Source organism: Phoca vitulina, unplaced genomic scaffold, assembly GCF_004348235.1.
Source record: "Phoca vitulina isolate PV1807 unplaced genomic scaffold, GSC_HSeal_1.0 scaffold98, whole genome shotgun sequence".
Classification (NCBI taxonomy): Eukaryota; Metazoa; Chordata; class Mammalia; order Carnivora; family Phocidae; genus Phoca; species Phoca vitulina.
Window position 1 is genome coordinate 922012 of NW_022589801.1, and position 20961 is coordinate 942972.

The following is a 20961-nucleotide window of genomic DNA, read 5'->3' on the forward strand; positions in this document are numbered from 1 at the left end:
CGGAGCGGGAGCAGCACTCAGGGCTCCTGTCGGGGTCTGGGACGCAAGCAGCGGCTGCTGGAGGGGGGCAGCTGACAGCCCACCACTGGCCCCATGAGATTTGTCTCGCTTTCTGGCCACCGACCCGAGAACAGGTGCGATGCTCACCACAGGGCCGTCCGGAGGGTGAAATGGCACACGGTACGGAAATGACATGAAAACACCAGGGAGCTTCTGCTCCTGTGGGTTTTTTGCAAGCGGCTTGTGCAAACCACCACACAGACGGGAAAACATTCTTCTGTTTTGTTCATTTCTTTGCCATTTCAGCTTTTGAGGATCTATGGCTTATGTTACTCGTATATTAAGGAAAAGGTGCAAATTATTAAAAGTCTGTGGGAATTAGGCTCATCTGTAAAAGGGTCTTAGTCTTGTCCCCCAAACCATCACACAAAGGGACTTCTGTGATACTAAATATAACGTATGTGCATTATTAAGAGTTCTGAGATGACTCTTCCACGTCTAATTGGGGATTTCCTGTGCAGCCCCAAAGTGAGGATAAAGGATGATGTTAGGGTTGAAATATTCCCCCCTCCCCTGCCCCAGCACACACACACAGTCTTTTAACTTTAAGAAATACAGAACGTAGGATGGCATCCATTCAAGATGCAAGCCAGTCCTTAGAGCATGAGGGGATGCTGGGCTCTGGGTGCTTGTGGGTCTCTTCCACGGCGGGCATCCATGGCAGGCGTGTGACTCCTGGTCACAGACAACTGCTCTGGCAGATGGTGGCTGGCCCCCAGCCGCAGCCTCACCCCTTCCAGACCCACGTCCTTCCTTGGCCCCATTCAGGGATAGAAGAAGCTGCTGGCTTTGTGTATCAGTGAGTAATTTTCTTTGAAGCAGAGAGTCGAACTGTCCCATCAAAATGATCTCACATCAAAACCACCACCTCAAAGTGGCTGTTGTCAAAAAGGCTTTCTCAAAGTACTACTTGAAAATGTCACGTGCCCAGAAAATCATTGGCGATTTCAGAGCCTGGGACACCTGGCTTAAGCCGGTTCCCCAGATAACTCCCTTTCTGTAGGGAATTTCAAAACACCCAAGCCATGACTTCCAGAAGCCTGGATGCACTCAGTAGAAACGTCAAGAGCTAAAATCGTTATTCTTGCTACTGAGATTTTATTTTTTATTTTTTTAAGAGTTTTTATTTATTCCTTTGAGAGAGACAGAGAGAGTACAAGCAGAGGGAGAGGCAGAAGCAGGCTCCCCACTGAGCTGGGAGCCCGATGTGGGGCTCGATCTCAGGACCTGGAGATCATGACCTGAGCCCAAGGCAGACACTTAACCATCTGAGTCACCCAGGCGCCCCGCTACTGAGATTTTAAAGAGGGTTTAAAAGGTTTCATTCCAAGGTTACGTATCCATTGAGTAGGAAACCTGGAAACAAATCCATGAGCCCCGACTTAGAGAGACAACTGTTTTTATCACTTATGATGCCACCAAGGCACTCTTGTCCAAAGAGGCCTTTAGCCCAAACCCAGTGCTTCCACTCAGTCTCCACATCCGCCCTTCTGGGTTCGCTGTGCGCCCTGCATGGCACCCCTTCTCTGGGCCTCTAGGCAGCATGTTAGTAGCTCTCCACCTATGTGGGATGGCTGTTCCAATCCGAACACTCACAGGTGTTCACAGTGGAAAGTATCAGTGAGGAGGCTGCGGTCCTCCTAACCAAGGCCATGGGTCAGCAAACTGCCGTCTGCGGCCAACCCCTGCCCATTGCTGTGAACGAGGTTTTATTGCAACATAGGCATGTTTATTCACTTATGTATTGTCTATGGGAGCTTCCCTGTTACAACAGCAGAGTTGAGTGGTTGTTGTCACAGAGACTGCATGGCCCTCAAAAGCCTAAAATATTTACTATTTACAAATATAGAGTTTGCTAATCCCTGATTGAGTCCAGAGATGGTTATCAGAAAAACTTGAGGGAAAAAAAGCAAACAGCCAGCCACAGTGATGTTGATAACCATCCCTGGGCAATAAAAACAATGTAAACCATTTGGGGGTCCTAAAATGGAAGCCCCAAAGAAGGCTGTAGGTTGTCACTCAACATTCCCTTAGTAAGTGGAAGCAGAATGCTAACTTAGAGTGTGTACAAAAACTTGACCTATCACCGCTTAGACCAATGCTTAATAGCCTAACTCAGGCTGACAGAAAAAAAAGCCAAGCCTGGACAGGCAGATGATCTAGGGCATGTTCACCAACCTGCCCTCAGCCACATGGCTGAGGTGACCTCATCCCCTGCAGTCCACCCCAGCCCCTCCGGCGCACTTGGTTCCTGAGGGAGGGAGGGAAGGAAGGAGGAAAGGAAGCAAGGGAGGAACCAATTAAAAGAAAGAAAAGGAAGGGAGACATACAGAAAGATCTACCCTGACTCTACTTCCCCCTTCAGCTACTGCACATTTTTCTCTTTCGACCTCTCCTCCTGTTCCCCTTTGGGCCTGTTCCAGTCATGTTCACCCCCAGCACTCCACCAGAGCTGCTCTTGTCAAGGTCACCGTGACCTCTACATTGCCCCCTTGAGCCCGTTTTCTCTCTAAACTTGCTCTCCAGGTGAGCTCATCCAGTTTGTGGCTTTAAACGTCACCTTGGTGACTCCTGAGCCTGCCTTTCCGGAAGAGGGGATCCAAGCCGTCTCCTTGGTCTCGCCCCGGGATCCCCCAAATGAACTCTTGACCTCACAAGGGCCCCCACTGCAGCCTTCGTCACTTAAATCTTCCCCAGTTTAATTAGACAACTCCAACCTTCCAGGTGCTCAGGCCCAAATCCTGGGGGGGGGGAGTCCCCTCTGATTCCCCTCTTTCTCCCATACACTCCATCCAGTTCATCAACAAATCCTGTCAGTTCTACCCTAAAAATATATCCAGACTGTGCCTACTCCTCACCACCCACCCTCCCTCCCAGCCTCTTACTTCTCAGAGGATGACTGCCATGGCTCATTTGCCCCTGTCTGCTTTCTTCTGTCCTTGCACGCCACCCCCCCCCCCGCCCCAGGCTCCCCAGTTTATCCTTGACACGGCAGCAGAGGATCCTGTTCAGAGCAGTGGCGGCTAGCTCACAGAGAGGAGAAGCTCATGCATCGAGCCCACTCTTGGCCTCCCTGACCTCCTCTCCCCAGCCCTCCCCTCCATGGCTGCCGCTCCACTCTCCCTGCGGGCCCCCAGAGCTGCCTCTCATCTCCTTCACAGTGCCCTGCTAGAAGCCAGCCACCTGCTCATCGAGGTCTTCCCTGATCCTTATGCACAATCTTACAGGCCTTCCACGCTCATCCCGCCCCCTCTCTTCTTTATCCTCTCTCCTGAGCACTTGTTACCTCTCTTCGCTCAGGAGGACAGAGATTTCTGTCTGGTTTTGCTTTTGCTGTATCCCCAGAGTCTGTAACCGAGCCTGGTACAAAGTTGGACTCGGTGGATGTTTGCTGGTTGGCTGGCCGGACAGACAGTTGGATAGATGGATGGCTAACAGGGTACCCTGATGATGGATTCAACTGCTGTCTCTCAGCGTCTCTGAGACCCTTCAGTACAGATGAGACCAGCCCTCCCTCCAGCCAACGGCCCACTTAGATCATGGCCAGCAGACACTCCCCTCCCCTCGTGACAGCACTGACAAGAGCCACCTTCTTTTCCCCGGGGTGGGGGGGAGGGATGAAAAATGTCACATGACCATATTCTCCCCTTTAAAGACAGTTTTCTCTTAGACTGTGGTTTTGTAGAGTTACTTCCCCCAAGAGACCTGGTTCCATAAATTTGGGTGGACAGTTGGGGCCGAGTAGGCTGTGTTTTCCTTTCTCTGCATCCTCAAAGGCCCACACTGAACCCTGACACACAGTAGATGATCCAATATTTCTGTAATCAATGAATGAATGTAGGGGTTTTCTTGAATGTTGGTTTAAGAAAAGGAGGCCGCTCGAGAACTTATAAATACACACAGATTGCTGGTTGAAATTCTGTCTGAAAATGAGAGCCAGTCAACACTTAAATCCTTTGCCTTGAGAGGCAGGTGCGTGGACTAGCCCCCCCCAGCCCCCACAAGTGGCCAGGCCCTTGCCCCTCTCGTGCCCACGTCTCCCACCTGTGCTCAGGTGTGAGAGGCACTTCATCTTCATCCAGATCCAGGGCGCTGAGGTGGGGGCGGTGCTGCAGAAGCACCTGCTCTCGCTCCAGGGCCTGGTCCCTGCGGGGAGCAGAAAGCCAGTAACAGAGGTCAGCACTGTCCCCAGTCAAGTGACCCAGGCACTGGGCTGCAGACCCTGTGAACATGCCAAGGCCTAGGAACAGGGACACTTCCCTGCACTCCTGCGTAAAGGCCCTCAACATGAGACCTGGATGGGGTGGGGGAGAGGCATCACATTGCATCAACTGTGCTGTCTGGTTAAGCGGACAGGAGCAGACAGACCTGAAGGAAAATTTTCACCACACAACTTCAAACCCGCCTTTGTGTACCTTGTTTAGGATGTGCCCACTTTTTGACACATCCAGGCCTGTGCTTAGCCCCTTCTCCTCCTCCCAGGGTCTGGCCACACTGACCTGGACAGGCCCCCCAGGCTCATGGCTCCCGGAGCCCCTGACACACGGCCTGCCTTTCCGGCCCCAAGGGCAGCCCTTCCAGGTCCTGCTCATTTCCTTTTCTCCCTACACTTTGGTCTCCAGCCTCAGAGGCCCGTCCCCACCACAGCCCTGCATGCCAACCATTATCTTGCTGGAATTCTGACTCCCTCACCTCCCTCCCGCCCGAAACACACAAACCCCTGAGCAGGCACTGTCCATCCTTCAGCCTTCTTGATCCTTGGTCCCTCAACAGCCTGGGAGCCTCCCCAGCTGTTGCCCTGCCCCTCCAGGTGCTTGCCCTAGCTTTGCCCAAAGGTCCTCAGTTCTTACAGACTTTGCCTCCAGTCCAGGCTGCCATCAGGAGTTTGGATCCTCCCAGCCAGTGACAACTGAATGATTTCCAACTGAATGTGCCCGGACCTCTCCAAAGCCACATGTCTGGGTCTGAATTTCCTTCCACGCAGGCTCCAGAGTCCCAGCCACCCAGGTCAGCAGACTTATCATAGCCCCAACTGCCCTCCTCCCAGGGCCCCACCCCATCACCATTCACCCTACTTCCTCTCTCCCCATTCCCATCCATTCTCCATAATGCAGCCTAAGTGATCTCTGAAACACAGCGGGAAACACATCACTACCCACTTAAAATTCTCCCAACTCCACCCTGTGTTCATGAGGCCTCTCGTGACCCAGCTCCGGTTCACATCCTGGCTGCACCTCCTGCTATGTCGACCCCCAACCCCCACTCCCCAGTGCCGAGAATTCCAGTTCTAGTCGACCACCAGAATATCTGTCATACCCACCTTCACATGTGTGGTCACCCATGACGCTCCCCCCAAATCTCCTAATTCTCCTAGGTTCAAAGATAAGGATACCTGTGGGGAGCCTTTCCTGACCCCCAGGTTAAATGAGGTGCCAGTATTCCAGGCCCCTCCACAGCCACTTCACAGCATGGGAAATACTAGAAGCATGAGGATACATGTCCAGGCGAGCAGGGCGGCACCATCACCTCCATGTATCCAGTGCCTGGCGAGGGCCCGGTAGAGCAAGAATCTCCCAGCGCTGGGTGCCCCGATGAGCTTTACTTGCCCGCACCACCGGCGTGGCGGTGCTCAGGCTGTACACCTCTGTCGAGGCCACCTGCCTTTTCCCCTTCTCACCCACGGAACGCTTGAACGGGAGCCAAGAGGCCCCCACACGGGCATGAATTGGGCAGAAGAGAGCAAGGGATTCCCCCTGCATCCCACCCACACCAACCCAAGATTCACGAGCCCTCCTGAACGAGGGTTCTGTATGTGGCAGAGGTCTGGGGCTTTCTGCCTTCCAGATGACCCCCTTTGACCTGACTACCGTTCCCTGTGCTCACTGTTAATCAGAACACACAGGGTGCTCCAGGAGACACGCTGTGATGGAGTGTGGTAGGCTGCTCGATCCTGATGGGAATGTGCTAGAAGTCTTAGAGGACAACCCCCCGAAATCGCTGCCAACCCCACAGAATGAAGACCCCACGATGGACCTCTTCCCACACTCACCGCTTCTCCTGCAGTAAGTAATCCAAGCTATTGACGTAGCTCTCTGAGGCCCCAAAGGTGAACTGGAGAAACAGGACGTGAGAATGGGGGACAGAGAGAAAGACAGATAGAGGGGGGAGAAGAATAAAATTAATCTAAATTAAGCCCTTTATTTATCTAGTTTATGTTTCTGAATAGGCAATACCCTCACATGATTAAAAACTCGGGAAGTATAAAGGCATGCGGTAAGCTGTCTCCCCGCAGCTGCATCCCCAGCCACCCAGGGCCCTCCTCACAGGTGTTCACTCCTCTGTGTGCTTTCGGAGACATTTTATCCACAGACAAGCAAACAGTCAGACATCACAGACTCCCCCCCATCCATAACGCATATGGTAGCAAACTATGAACCCTATTCTACCCTTGGCTCTGTTCAATTAATAGTGTGTCTTGAGAGTCATTCCATATCAATACTAAAAAGATAAGTAAAAAAAAAACCACTTTCAGGGTACTCTAATGTAGGACTAGAACATAATGTATTAATTCCCTAGTGGTAGGCATTTAGATTATTGACAATCTTGGGCTATTATAAATAATTAAGACCAGGAATGCCTGGGTGGCTCAGTTGGTTAAGCGTCTGCCTTCGGCTCAGGTCATGATCCCAGGGTCCTGGGATTGAGTCCCATATTGGGCTCCTTGCTCAGCAGGAAGCCTGCTTCTCCCCCTGCTTGTGTGCTGTCTCTCTGACAAATAGATAAGGTCTTAAAAAAAAAAAAAAGACTTCCCACAAGAAGAAAAAACTTCTACTTAAAAAGAAAACCAAACAAAACAAATAATTAAGCCCTATTCTCAAAATAAATTTCCTGGATCCATGGGCCCCTAAGTGTTCCCAGTCTACCTAGCAAGAGCTGTTTATTCCCACCCAGCTTAAAGTTCATCACTGAAGTTTCCATTTAGACATTCCAATCCACTGGACCAGAGTCAGCCCGAGTCTTAGTGCCTGGCCTAACTTAGACCCAGGCACCAAGGTCCCCCTTTCCCCAAGGGGATAACCTCAACCTTAGGCACAAAAGCCTTGAAGGCTCCCACACAGAAGCAGCATCAAATTTGGCACCACCCAAGCCATCTGTTAGCAGAAGTTAGCAGCAGAAATAAGGGGAGAGATGCACCCCAGCCACAAGGGTCCAAGGGCTGGGGAGAGGTGGGGGGTATGCAGTTGAGGAGGGATAGTTAGGGGGAGGTGGCCAATGAAGGGCAGTTGGGGTACGGCCAAGGAAGAGTGGCCAAAAAGGGAGTGGCCCGGGGGTGACTGAGGAGGGGCAGCAAGGAGAGGAGGCCGGGGGGGCTGCTGGCTTACCATGCTGTGGGTGTCCACCACTGGAGCTGCAGCCTTCTGGCTCGGGCCTGCCATGTTCCAGAACGGCTCCTCCAGTGAGGCCAGACTCCCCTGGGGGTCCGAGTCCTGGGGCTCCTGCTCTAACTCCTCAGGCAGCTGGTGGGCCCATGTCCTCAGGGCCTGTGGCCCTGCCACACCCGCCCACCTCGGGGCTCGGGCCCCCCTGCCGGCTGGCGGTACCCTCAGGTTCAGGAACTCGACAGGTGGTGGGCTCCAGTCAGTGGGGAACATGTCCCTGGCTGCATGCACCTTGGGCTTCTTTGACAATGTAGGAGTTGGAGCTGAGGCAGGACTGCTGCAGCGCCGGGTGGGGTGGAGGAGCCCCTGCTGCAGGGGATGGTCGAAGCAGCTGCCCTTCAGGCTGCGTGACAGGAGGGGCGCCACTTCCGCTTCCTGGACCCCTATGGATAGGACAGAGTATTGTGGTACCCCCACTCACCCACCACCATCCCGGCCACTGTGCCATGCTGGGTGAGGAGAGGGGGCAACTCCGGATTGATGTGGGCAGGGGAATGCGAGGGGAATCCCTCAACTGTGGGTTGTCCGCTCCCTCATGGCCGCAGGCCTCAGAACAGCTCTACCTGTGCGGGTGAGAGACACCTACCTTCGTGCTGAGGAAGGGCTGACGCAGTCTTCTCAGGCCCGGCCATCTGCAAACCTCTGGACTTTCTGTCATGGAAGGAACTGTCTGTCAGGTGACATGAGCCGCCAGAAGAAAGCTAAATGCTCTGAAGTTCTAGGTTCCCTATGGAAGAGGGCCTGGGCCCACTGGTGCCCAGGAGGGAAATCCCCCTCCAGCTCTACCCTAAGGACCAAGCACGTGCACCATGAAGACCAAGTTGCTGAGGTGAAAGGGGCTCAATGTGACCTCTCATTTCAAGGATGTGATAGGCAAGTGTATGGACATCAACTTTTTTTTTTTTTAAACTTTTATAAAATCAAAACTAGCACAGCTCAACAGAAAAGATGTGTTCTGAGATGACATTCTACATGTCTTGCTTGCTCGGTGTCACCCCTATAAAGACTGTTTGCTCACAAGGGGTAGGCCAGGGCTCTCTAGTCCCTGTCATTTTCCCAGAATCAGCACAGACCTGGCACACAGTAGGGTTTGATGCATTTCTGTTGAATGAATGAATGATTTAAAGAGATACCCAGGGCTGACCCAACAAGCTTTCTCCAGCGTTAGGAACTGTCCATCTACAGCTGAGATGGATTATGCCTCACGCAGACATCTCTCATCATTTCAGGCTTAGGATCAGATAAACTGAAACGTACATGAAAGGCTGATATCTGAATGAGCTACTTTCCAAAGGAAACAACCATTTACAAAAAACACAAACATTAACTCAACAAGTGTTCAAACCCAACCAAAGTGGAAGACATTCAAATCAATATGCCTATGAAGTATTCTTTAATCATAATGAAATCATTAAAAAATTAAAAATTTATGATAAATGTTGATATGGCTGTGAGGAAATACATTTCTGTTGGTACTCTAAAATGGCTTATTCTTGGGGCGCCTGGGTGGCTCAATCGTTAAGCGTCTGCCTTCGGCTCAGGTCATGATCCCAGAGTCCTGGGGTCGAGCCCCGCATCGGGCTCCCTGCTGGTGGAAGCCTACTTCTCCCTCTCCCATTCCCCGCTTGTGTTCCCTCTCTCACTGTCTCTCTCTGTCAAATAAATAAAATCTTTAAAAAAAAATAAAATGGCTTATTCTTTTTAGAGAGCACGCTATCAATATACAAATAACTGCAAAATGTTCATACCTGGGATTAGGGAATCCCAGAAACCTGTCCCTCCACAAAAGCAATAATTAAGCTAACAAAACCTGTCAGAACCAACATTGACAGAACTCTAGAATTTAACAAGAAAGTAACAACAAGCAGGGAAAGGCTTAATGAAGAAAGAAGCTGCTAAATTTCAGTACAGTTGTGTTCTGGATTTTGAACTTACCCGACTTCATCCCCCACCCCCAGTTAAGAGGCAGCTGGTGGGAGGCTGTGTTCCTGGTGTGGCTTTGCTGGTGACAGAGAGGGTAATATAAACTCCATTCTCAAAGAATTGTGGTTGTATGTTTTGACCTGTATCCTGGCTCCCTGAGGGATCAACTCAGGGTCTTACCTTTGTTTTCTCTCACTTGGAACTTTCTCAGGGCTGAAGTGGCCTCCTGGGCAGCATTTGCTGAAAGCATTTAAAGGCAAGTCTACCAGCCACAACCACCTGGGGCAAGGGATAACAGGTGAGGCAAGCAGCAGGGCGTCTGAACAGCCTGAAAAGGAAGAGGCTGAGGAAGGAGATACACGGAGGAATAAAGATTTTAAAAACTCCCACATAAACCAGAGTCCAGAAGGCCACATGCATGCCCAGGGCTAATGCATGTTTAGGAAAGACTCCAGAAGATGGTAAATGTTAACCTCTGGCTGATCATTAGGCTCCACATAAGCAGGAAGTGAAGGCGAAGGCAGAGTTGCCTAAGTAAGGCCTGCCTAAGCTTTGAGGGAGTACTCCATCACAGAACCAATCTGCAAAGACCAGAAGAGTTTTACTGTGGTGGCGGTGGTGGCATTTAAGGAATTTTCTAACTACTTACCAGTTAACCACTAAGCTTAAGGAACAGTGACTTCAGTGACAACACACAACAAATTAGTAATGTCTTTATAAAAATAGTTTAGAAAAGTCATTAAACAATCAACTACAACTCACAACCAGCAACGGCAAATTCATATGGGGGGGTAGTCCTATTTCCAGGGTTACTGCATTATAATATTCAAGATGAACAATTTTCAACAAAAATTACAAGGCATGCAAAGAAACAACAAAGTATGGTCCATTCATAGACAAAAAAAGAATGAAAGAAACTGTCCCTGAGGAAGCCCAGGCATTGGACTTACTAAACAAAAACTTTACATCAACTGTCTCAAATATGCTCTAAGAACCAAAGAAATGGTGAACAAAGAACTAAAAGAAACCAGAAGAGAATGAGGTCTCATCAAACAGGGACTATCAATAAAGATTTTAAAAATTATAAAAAGGAACCAGACAGAAATTCTGGAGTTGAAAAGTACAAAAACTGAAATGAAAAACTAAGCAGAAGGCTTCAACACCAGATGCAGGCTAGCAGAAGAGAGAATCAGTGAACTTTTATAGAGGTTAATTGAGACAGTCAATTCTGAGGCACAAAATGAAAAAAGAATAAGATGAACAGAGCCTCAGAAACCAGTGTGACACCATTAAGTACACCAATATATGCATAATAGGAGTTCCAGGAGTTGAGAGAGAGATGGAGATAGAGATGGCGGGGGTGGAGGGGGACAGAAAGAATACTGCACTTCCAAGAAGCTCAGAAAACTCCAAGTAGGATAAATTCAAGGAAATCCACACCTAAATACATCATACTCAAACTGTTAAAAACCAGTGAGAGAATCTTAAAAGCACGAAGAGAGAAATGATTTATCACCTACAAGGAAATCTCAATAAGATTAACAGGTGATTTCTCATCAACCCCAGAGATCAGCAGGCAGTGAGATGAAATATTCAAAGTGCACAAAGAAAAGACTGGGGACCAAGAATGCTGTACCCAGTAAAACTATCCTCCAAAAAAGGAGAAGATGAGATATTCCCAGATAAACAAAAACTGAGAAAATTTGTTTCTAACAAATCTGTTCTGCCAGAAATACTAAAGTAAATTCTTTAGGCTGAAGTGAAAGGATATTAGAAAGTAACTTGAATCCATACGAAGAAAAAAGAACAATGATAAAGGTAACAACATGGATATACTTAAAAGATAGTATAAATGTTGTTTTTACTTGTAACTCTTTTTCTCCTGATTTAAAAGACAACTGTAAAGCAATAATTACAAACCTGTCTTGATGGGTGCCCAATGTCTAAAGATACAATTTGTATGACAACAACAGCACAAAGGAGGGGTGGGAATAGAGCTATATAGGTGTGAAGTTTTGTATCTTATTGAAATTAAGTTGGTATTAATCTGAACTATACTGTGAACTATGTGATATTTACACATAAATAAAAAAGGCAAGTACTACTATATTTTTGGTTTATAACTCTTTTTCCCCCACGTGATTTAAAAGACAAATGCATAAAACAACAATTATACATCTATGTTAATGAACACACAATGTTCAAAGATGTAATTTGTGACAATAAAAACATAAAGGGGAGGGATAGAATTGTTTTTTTTTTTTTAAATGTTTTATTTATTTATTCATGAGAGTCAGAGAGAGAGAGAGAGAGAGGCAGAGGCAGAGGGAGAAGCAGGCTCCCCGCCTAGCAGGGAGCCTGATGCGGGACTCGATCCCAGGACCCCGGGATCATGACCTGAGCCGAAGGCAGACACTTAACCATCTGAGCCACCCAGGCGCCCGGGGAGGGATAGAATTGTATAGGAGCAGAGTTTTTTTATACTATTGAAGCTAATTTAAACTAGTTTGTTATAAATTTAAAATATAAATTATAATCTCCAGGATAACCACTAATAAAATAACTTGCAAATATAAAGAAAAGGAAATGAAGAAGGAATCAAAACGATACAGTACAAAAAAACCCCAATTAAACACAAAAGAAGGCAGCAATAGAGAAACTAAGGAACAAAAAAGATATAAGGTATATAGGAAACAAAATAGCAAAATGGCAGAAATATTTTCTTATCAGTAACTAGTGTAAATGTAAGTGGATTGAACTCTCAAATCAAAAGGTAGATCTGGGCAAAATAGATGAAAAAACATCTGACTATACACTATCTGCAAGAAACTCACTTTATAAACAGATAGGTTGAAAGTGAAAGGATGGAAAAGATACTCCATGAACACAGAAATCCAAAGAGAGCTGAAGTAGCTATCCTAATACCAGACAAAACAGATTTTAAGTCAAAAATTACAATGGGACAAAGAAAGCCATGACATATTGATATAAGACTCATTCACCAAGAAGGCATAATAATTATAAGCATTCATGTACCTCAAAAGAGAGCTTTGGCAGAGTTGAAGGGGGAAATAGTTATAAACTGATAGTTGAAGAATTCATTATCATACTTTCAATAATGTAACCAGACAGAAGATCAAAAGAAAACAGAGGACTTCAACAACACCATGAACCAACTAGACATAAAAGGCATCTACAGAACTCTTCACTCTTCACAGAGCAAAGAGTATACGTTCTTTGAAAGTACACACAGAATTTTCTTCAGGATAGATCATATGTTAGGCCACAAAACAAGTCTCAATAAGTTTAAGAAGATGGAAATCCTTTATAAAGTATCTTTCCTGATCACAATAGAAACTAGACATAAAAAAAAAAGGAAAACTGGGAATTTCACAAATATGTAGAAATAAGACAACAAACTCTTAAACAACCAGATCAAGGAAGAAATCATAAGAGAAATTAAAAAATACCTGGGACACCTGGATGGCTCAGTTCATGATCCCAGAGTCCTAGTATCGAGTCCTGCACTGGGCTTCTTGCTCAGAGGGGAGCCTGCTTGTTCCTCTGCCTGCTGCTCCCCCTGCTTGTGCTCTGTCTCTCTCTCTGACAAATAAATAAAATCTTAAAAAAAAATACTTAGAGCAAAGTGCAAACAAACACAACATACCAAAACATATGGGATGCAATAGAAACGGTGCTCCCAGGAAAACTTATAGCTCACAAATGTCCATCAACTATTGAGTGGATAAATAAAATGTAACATAGCCATAAAATGGAGTATTATTGAGCCTACGTTAAAAAAAGAAATTAAATCTGGGCGCCTGGGTGGCTCAGTTGGTTAAGCCACTGCCTTCGGCTCAGGTCATGATCCTGGAGTCCCGGGATCGAGTCCTGCATCGGGCTCCCTGCTCGGCGGGGAGTCTGCTTCTCCCTCTGACCCTCCCCCTTCTCATGCTCTCTCTCTTTATCTCATTCTCTCTCTCAAATAAATAAATAAAATCTTTAAAAAAAAAATTAAATCAGTAACCTAACTCTATACTGTAAGGAACTAGAAAAAGAAAAGCAAACTAAACTCGAGGCTTGCAAAAGGAAGGAAATAATAAAGATCAGAGGGGAAACAAAAGAAGAAGAGAATAGAAAAAATAATAGTCAACAAAGCCAAAAGTTGGTTCTTTGAAAAGACCAACAAAGTTGACAAACCAAACTAGACTGACCAAGAAAAAGAGGAACTCATATCACTAAAATCAGAAATGAAAGTGCAGACATTACTATCAACCTTAGAAATAAAAATGATTAAAAGGGAGAATACTATGAATAACTGTACACAAACAAATTAGGCAACATAGATGAAATGGATGAATAATACACTTAGGAATAAATTTAGCAAAGTTTAAACTCTGAAAATGACAGAACATTGTGGAAAGAAATTAAAGAAGACATAAATTAATGGAAAGACATCTTGCATTTGTGGATTGGAAGGCTCAAGATCACTAAGACTGTAAAACTCCCTGAAGTGGTCTACAGAATCAATGCATCCCTGTCAAAATCCCAAAGGCCTTTTCTGACAGAAATGGAAAAAGCGATACTGAAATGCATATAAAATCACAGGGGACCTTGAAACAATTTTGAAAAGGAAAAATAAAGTTGGAGGACTCAAAGTTCCTGATTTCTAAACTTACTACAAAGGCACAGTAATCAAAACAGTGTGGTACTAGCATAAGGGTAGACATATCATGTCTAGGTCATATATCAATGAACTAGAACTGAGATTCCAGAAATAAACACATACATCTATGGTCATTTGATTTTTAACAAAGATGCTAACATCATTTGATGGAGAAAGAAGAGTCCAGCAAAAGTGCTAGGACAACTGGACATCCACATGCAGAAGAATGACACTGGATCCTTGTCTCACCCAACACCACACACAATAATTAACTCAAAATAAATGGAAAACCTAGGGGCACCTGGGTGGCTCCGTCAGTCGAGTGTCCGACTCTTGGTTTCGGCTCAGGTCATGATCTCGGGGTTGTGGGATCGAGCCCCATGTGGGGTTCTGTTCTCAGCATGGAGTCTGCTTGAGATTCTTTCCCCTTTCCTCACCCCCGACCCCCGCTCCTCCCCCTGTTCACACTCTCTATCTCAAAGAAATAAATAAGTAAAATCTTTTTAAAAAATGGAAAACCTAAATATAAGCATTAAAACTATACAACTCTGAGAAGAAAACACAGGAGTAAATCTTCATGACTCTAGGTTGGGCAATAGTTTCCTAGATATGATACCAACAGCACAGGCAACAAAAACAAAAGAATAGATACATTGGATTTCATCAGAATTTAAAACTTTTGTGCTTCAAAGACTAGGTCAAGAAAATGAAAAGCAATCTACAGAGTGGGACAAAATATTTGCAAATCATATAAATCTGATAAGGGTCTAGTATCCAGAATATATGAAAAACTTACAACTCAACAACAAAAAGACAAAAAAACCTGTTAAAAAGTAAGCAAGAGATTTAAATGGGCATTTTCAAAAGAATCTATACAAATGGCCAAGGCACATGAAAAGATGCTCAATGTCATTGGCCACTTTATTAGGGAAGTGCAAATCAAAACTATAATGAGACGCCACTTCACACCCACTAGGATGGCAATCAATCAACCAACCAACCAATCAATAACTAGTATTGGTGAGGATCAGAGAAACTGAAGCCCTCACCCACTGCTGGTGTGAATGTAAAATGGTACAGCCACTGTGGAGAAGAGTCTGGCAGTTCCCGAGCAAGTTAAATATAGAGTTACCGTATGACCAGCAATTCCTAGGTACATACCCAAAAGAAATGAAAATAGGTACTCAGACAAAATCCTTGCATGTGAATGTTCATACAGCCAAAAGGTGGAAACAGTGCAAATGTCCATCAACCACTGAATGGATAAATAAAATGTAAGACAGCCATAAAATGGAGTATTATTGAGCCACAAAAAGGAATGAAGCACTGATACATGCTGTAACAATGGATAAACCTTAAAATCATTATGCTTAGTGAAAGAAGCCAGACACAAAAGGTCTCATATTGCATATGATTCTCTCTATCTGAAATGCCCAGAATAGGAAAATCCATAGAGAGGGAAAGTAGATTAGTCGTTGCCAGGTGCTGAGTGCTGGGGTGTGAGGGGGAGGGGAGGAGTAATGGGGAGCAGCTGCACCAGGGGTACAAGGTCTCCTTTTTGGATGATGAAGACATTCTGGAACTCGACAGTGCTAATGGTTGCACGACACTGTGAATTTACTAAATGCCCCTGAATTTTAAAATGATTAAATGGTAAATTTTATGCTATGTGTATTTTACCACGAGAAAGGATAAATAGATATATAAATTATCCATGGGGGGGAAAAGTACATGTAAACTAATGTCAAGTAAGTAGAGGACAACACAACTTGGCAGAAATCATGGATTAAAAAGAGAAAAGTACTTAGAGATACAGGAAATAACCATATTAAGTAAAGGATTTATGGTTTGTAATTTTTGTACAATGGCTAAAATAATAAAATATTCTAAAGTTGTGCCTACATCAGTACTGAAGGGCAGCATCAGATGCTTCTAGTGGACCAGCAAGATAAGGATGATGCTAAAAATTATCCTCTGCCCTGGTTCTGGCACCTTGTCCTCCTTTGAGCCTTCAGGGAGGTGTTGCCCATGACTGCCCATCCTTCCATTCACCAGTGGAATTTGTTTCTGGTTTTTCTACCTTAAAAAATAACCAGTTTCTTTTCCTTCTACCCCTTTTTCCTTCCAGTCCTTCCTGAACATTGCTTCTGATTCAAACTTCCCAGACCTAGGGCATCAACTCAGTTGTGTAACTTCCTGGCTCAGAAGCCATGGCCAGGCAAAGGTGTATGAGGGTTCTTCAGAGAGTGATGAAAATATTCCCTATCTTAACTGTGGCAGTTGTTACTCAACCTATTACATTTGTCTTATTGTATTAGGGTCCTTCCCCAATGACCTCATTTAGCCTTAGTTACCTCTATAAAGGCGTATTTCCAAATACAGTCACATTCTGGGGTGGTTAGGACTTCAAAATATGAATTTTAGGGGGTCAACTGAGCCCATAATAGTGTATTTGGTGGCAACAGCCCTGCATTCCGTAGAAGGTGGAGGCTGGTGGTGAGGGCCTCTGAGAACATTAAAAATCCTTTGTGTGTATCAGAAAGGGTGATACTGAAAGTCCAAGGGCTTTTCCCATGTTCCTGATTTGGACGCCATTTTGCGGCCAACATAGTCATGACATGAGCATGATCACAGAGTCATCAGCTCAAGCACCCAAAACTTGTGTGTGACATTCTACCCAAACTCTCAATATGTAAGTGGGATCTCAGGTAAAGATTGGCAAAAGAAATTGCTCTTATAACCAGAAGTATCTGAAAAGCTATTTGGTCCATAAATAACAATGCCTGTGGTAGGAAAAGTCTCTGTTCCTAAGGCCATTAGAAGACTAAGGCCTGGATCCATCAGACTTATAGAGGATGAGAAATATGTAGAGAGAAGGAGTGTAAGCATGGTGATCACACCTCCAGCTTTTTTATGAAAGCATTTTAACAGATAAACTGCAAAGGTGGTCAGTAGCAAAATTTGCAAAATCCTACGGAAGTTAAAGACCAGTAAAATATTTCTTTGGCTTACTGATCATACAAGGAAAAGGGCTTTGGGAAACAGCCTGGCAGTTCCTCCAATGGTTAAACATACAGGTACCATATGACCCACCAATTCCATTCCTAGGTATAAACAAGAGGGAAATGAAAACATACGTCCACACAAAATCTTATCCATGAATAATGCAGGAGCATTATTCATAATAGCCAAAAAGGGAAAACAACCCAAATGTCCATCGGTTGTTGAGAGGATGAACAAAATGTGATATATCCATATAATGGAGTATTATTCAACTATAAAAAGGAATGAAGTACTGACTCATGCCACAACATGGATGGACCTTGGAAACCTTACACTAAGTGAAAGAAGCCCAACTCATAAAACCACATTCTGTGTGATTCCATTTACATAAAATGTCCAGAACACGCAAATCCAGCAAATTAAGGGCTTGGGAGAGAGGAGGGAAGTTGTGGGGGGCGACAGCTAAGGGATGCAGGGTTTATTTCTGGGGTGATGAAAATGTTCTAAAATTGTAGGGATGGTGGCACAATTCTATCAACTGTACACGTTAAGTGGGTGAATTGTATGGTATGGAGTTATATCTCGATAAAACTGTTTTCTTAAAAAAGAAAGTACAAGGGAAGCAAAACTGAAGGTCCATGCTGCTGCTGCTGCTGCTAATCTTCCAAAGGACAAAGGACTACGGCATCAGGAAGCTGGAAAACCTGCTAAAAGCTGTTCACATTGTTGATGCTAACCAAGAAGCAAGAAGGAAAAGAAAAAAACAAAAAGTATCACTAAAATCTCTCAGTAATATTCTCTATAAGTGATAGTGCCTTTTGAGAATACAAGGTACAGGGATTAAGGCTGCTTTTTTTTTTTTTTTTTGAAGATTTTATTGATTTATTTGACACAGAGAGAGAGACAGCGAGAGGGGGAACACAAGCAGGGGCAGTGGGAGAGGGAGAAGCAGGCTTCCCACTGAGCAGGGAGCCCCAGGACCATGACCTGAGCCAAAGGCAGACGCTTAACGACTGAGCCACCCAGGCGCCTCTTAAGGCTGCTTTTTAAAAAACCCTTTTCTTTGGGGGAACTTAAAGTATACCAAGTCGAGTCTGGAACATTTGCCAAAGACAGGAAAACCGCCCTAACCCAAGCAAACGTTGCAGTGTTGAGAAGTCCACAGAGATGATAAAATATAAAAAGAATCAGAAACTGCTGATGCATTGAGACCAAGTCCATGCAGTAAAAGCTGTGTGCAACTGGGGAGGGTGGGAGGGAAGGATATTTACTCTTTTTCAAGAGTAAATATCGGTTTCTTTTCTGAGCACAAGTGCTTTTATGTCCTCCTGAAAATGCAGAACCCACTGAGTGTGGAAACACAACCCCGGTCTTTGTTCCGCTCCGGAGTGGACGGGTTTTGCCATTCCAGTTTTGGCTGTTCCTCAAGATCATGAAAAGCAGCGCACTCTGGTTTCTGAAAGTTCAGCAGGTCACCACTTCAGATGGAGCACAAGACGGAGGAGCACTTTCAAGAACAAAAGAGGAGTAAATGTGTCATTGCTGCCTGAGGAAACTTACCATTTCTCGGCCCCTCCTCTTCACCCGCACAACACTTCATGTATTTTTACCACACTGATGACTTGGTCCCTCTTGAGTCACTTAAGTGCACAGACGAAGCCTTGTCTCTGTATCCCAGTGCCCAGCCCAGGGTCCAGCGCAGAATGGATTCTCAGAAAATTAGGTGGTTGATGCTACTATACATGTCTGTGTACTTCAGTCTGCCTGGGCTGCCATAGCAAAATGCAGGCCTACCTCAGAGATATTGCGGGTTCCGTTCCAGACCACTGCAATACAGTGCATATTGCAATAAAGTGAATCCAATGGGTTTTTTGGTTTCCCAGGGCATAAAAAAGTCATGTTTACACTATACTGTAGTCTATTCAATGTGCAATAGCAGTGTCTGAAAAAACAACGTACATACTTTGGTTAAAAAATAATTTACTGCTAAAAACTGGTAACCATCATCTGAGCTTCCAGCAAGTCCACTGTTTTGCTGGTGGAGGGTCTTGCATTAATGTTGATGGCTGCTGACTGATCAGAGTGGTGGTTGCTGAAGCCTGGAGAGGTTGTGGCAATTTCTTAATATAAGATAACAGCGAAGTCTGCCGCATCAATTGACTCTTCCATTCGTAGGCTATTTCTCTGCAGCACGCAATGCTGTTTCACAGCATTTTATCCAAAGTAGAACTTCTTTCAAAATTGGAGTCAGTCCTCTCAAACCCTACCATTGCTTAGTTGATGGTAAATTTATGTAATATTCTAAATCCTCTGGGGGTGCCTGGGTGGCTCCGTCGGTTAAGCGGCTGCCTTCGGCTCAGGTCATGATCCCAGGGTCCTGGGATCGAGCCCCGCGTCGGGCTCCCTGCTCAGTGGAGAGTCTGCTTCTCCCTCTCCCTCTGCCTGCCTCTCTGCCTACTTGTGCTCTCTCTCTGTCAAATAAATAAATAAAATCTTTAAAAAAAATATTCTAAATCCTCTGTTGATGTTTTAAAAATCTTCACATCGTCTTTGCCAGGAGTAGATGCCACCTTAAGAAACTACTTTCTTTGCTCATCAATAAGAAGGAACTTCTCATCCTTTCAAGTTTTTAAGACTCAAAGTAATCTATCACATCTTCAGGCTCCATTTCTAATTCTGGTTTTCTTGCCATTTCCACCTCATCTGCAGTTACTTCCTCCACTGAAGTCCTCAGCCCCTGAAAGTCATCCGTGGGGGTTGGAATTGACTTCTTCCAAGCTCTTGGTAAAGCTGATATTTTGACCTCTTCCCATGCATCATGAATGTTCTTACGGCATGTAGAATGATGGATCCTTTCCAGAAGGTCTTCAATTTACTTTGCCCAGATCCATCAGAGGAATCACTGTCTATTCGTGGCAATGATAACCTTACAAAACGTATTTCTTATGCAATAAGACTTGAAAGTCAAAATTACTCCTTGATCCATGGGCTGCAAAACGGATGTTAAGTAGGAAAACATTAATCTCATTGAACATCTCCATCAGAACTCTGGGGTGACCAGGTGCACTGTCCATGAGCAGTAATATTTTTAAAGGAATCTTTCTTTCTGAACAGCAGGTATCAACACTGGGGGTTTTAAAGTATTTAGTACACCGTGTTGTAAACAGATGTGTTGTCACGCAGGCTTTGTTGTTCCATTTCTAGAGCACAGGCAGAGTAGATTTAGCATAATTCTTAAGGGTCCTAGGATTTGGGGGATGGTAAATGTGCATTGGCTTCAACTTAAAACCACCAACTGCATTAGCCTCTTACAAGAGTGTCAGCCTGTCTTTTGAAGCTTTGAAGCCAGGCATTGACTTCTCCTCTCTAGCTATTAAAGTCCTGGATACAATCTTCTTCCATGGAAGGCTGTTTTGTCTACATTGGAAATCTCTTGTTTAGTGTAGCCACCTTCATTAATGATCCGAGCTAGATCTTCTGGATGACTTCCTGCAGCTTTTGCATCAGCACTAGCTGCTTCATCTTGCACTTTGATGTCATGGAGACAGCTTATTTCCTTAAACCTTATGAACCCACCTCTGCCAGCTTCAGACTTTTCTTCTGCAGCTTCCTCACCTCTCTCAGCCTTCACAGAATTGAAGAGAGTTAGGGCTTTGCTCTGGATTAGGCTTTGGTTTAAGCAAATGTTGCGGATGGTTTGATCTTGTATCCAGACCACTCAAACTTTTTCCAGATCAGCGATAAGGCTCTTTCACTTTCTTTCTGGAGTAGTGATTTTAAATTCCTTCAAGAACTCTTCCTTTGCATTCACGACTTGGCTGTTTGGAGTTTTTGGCCTTCCTCACTAGGCTTAAACATTCCTAGCTTTGA

General features: G+C 45.2%; 1 protein-coding gene across 1 annotated transcript in view; it reads right to left on the reverse strand.

Annotated features, from left to right (window-relative positions):
- Positions 1–20961, reverse strand: part of FAM178B (family with sequence similarity 178 member B) — a 113060-nt gene that overhangs the window by 76357 nt on the left and 15742 nt on the right. The window contains exons 2-5 of the mRNA XM_032397355.1: positions 8086–8150; positions 7443–7882; positions 6110–6171; positions 4105–4206 (exon numbers count right to left, since the gene is read on the reverse strand). Coding sequence (XP_032253246.1) covers positions 4105–4206; positions 6110–6171; positions 7443–7882; positions 8086–8131 — 650 coding nt within the window. The 5' untranslated portion in view covers positions 8132–8150. The remainder of the gene's footprint in view (positions 1–4104; positions 4207–6109; positions 6172–7442; positions 7883–8085; positions 8151–20961) is intronic.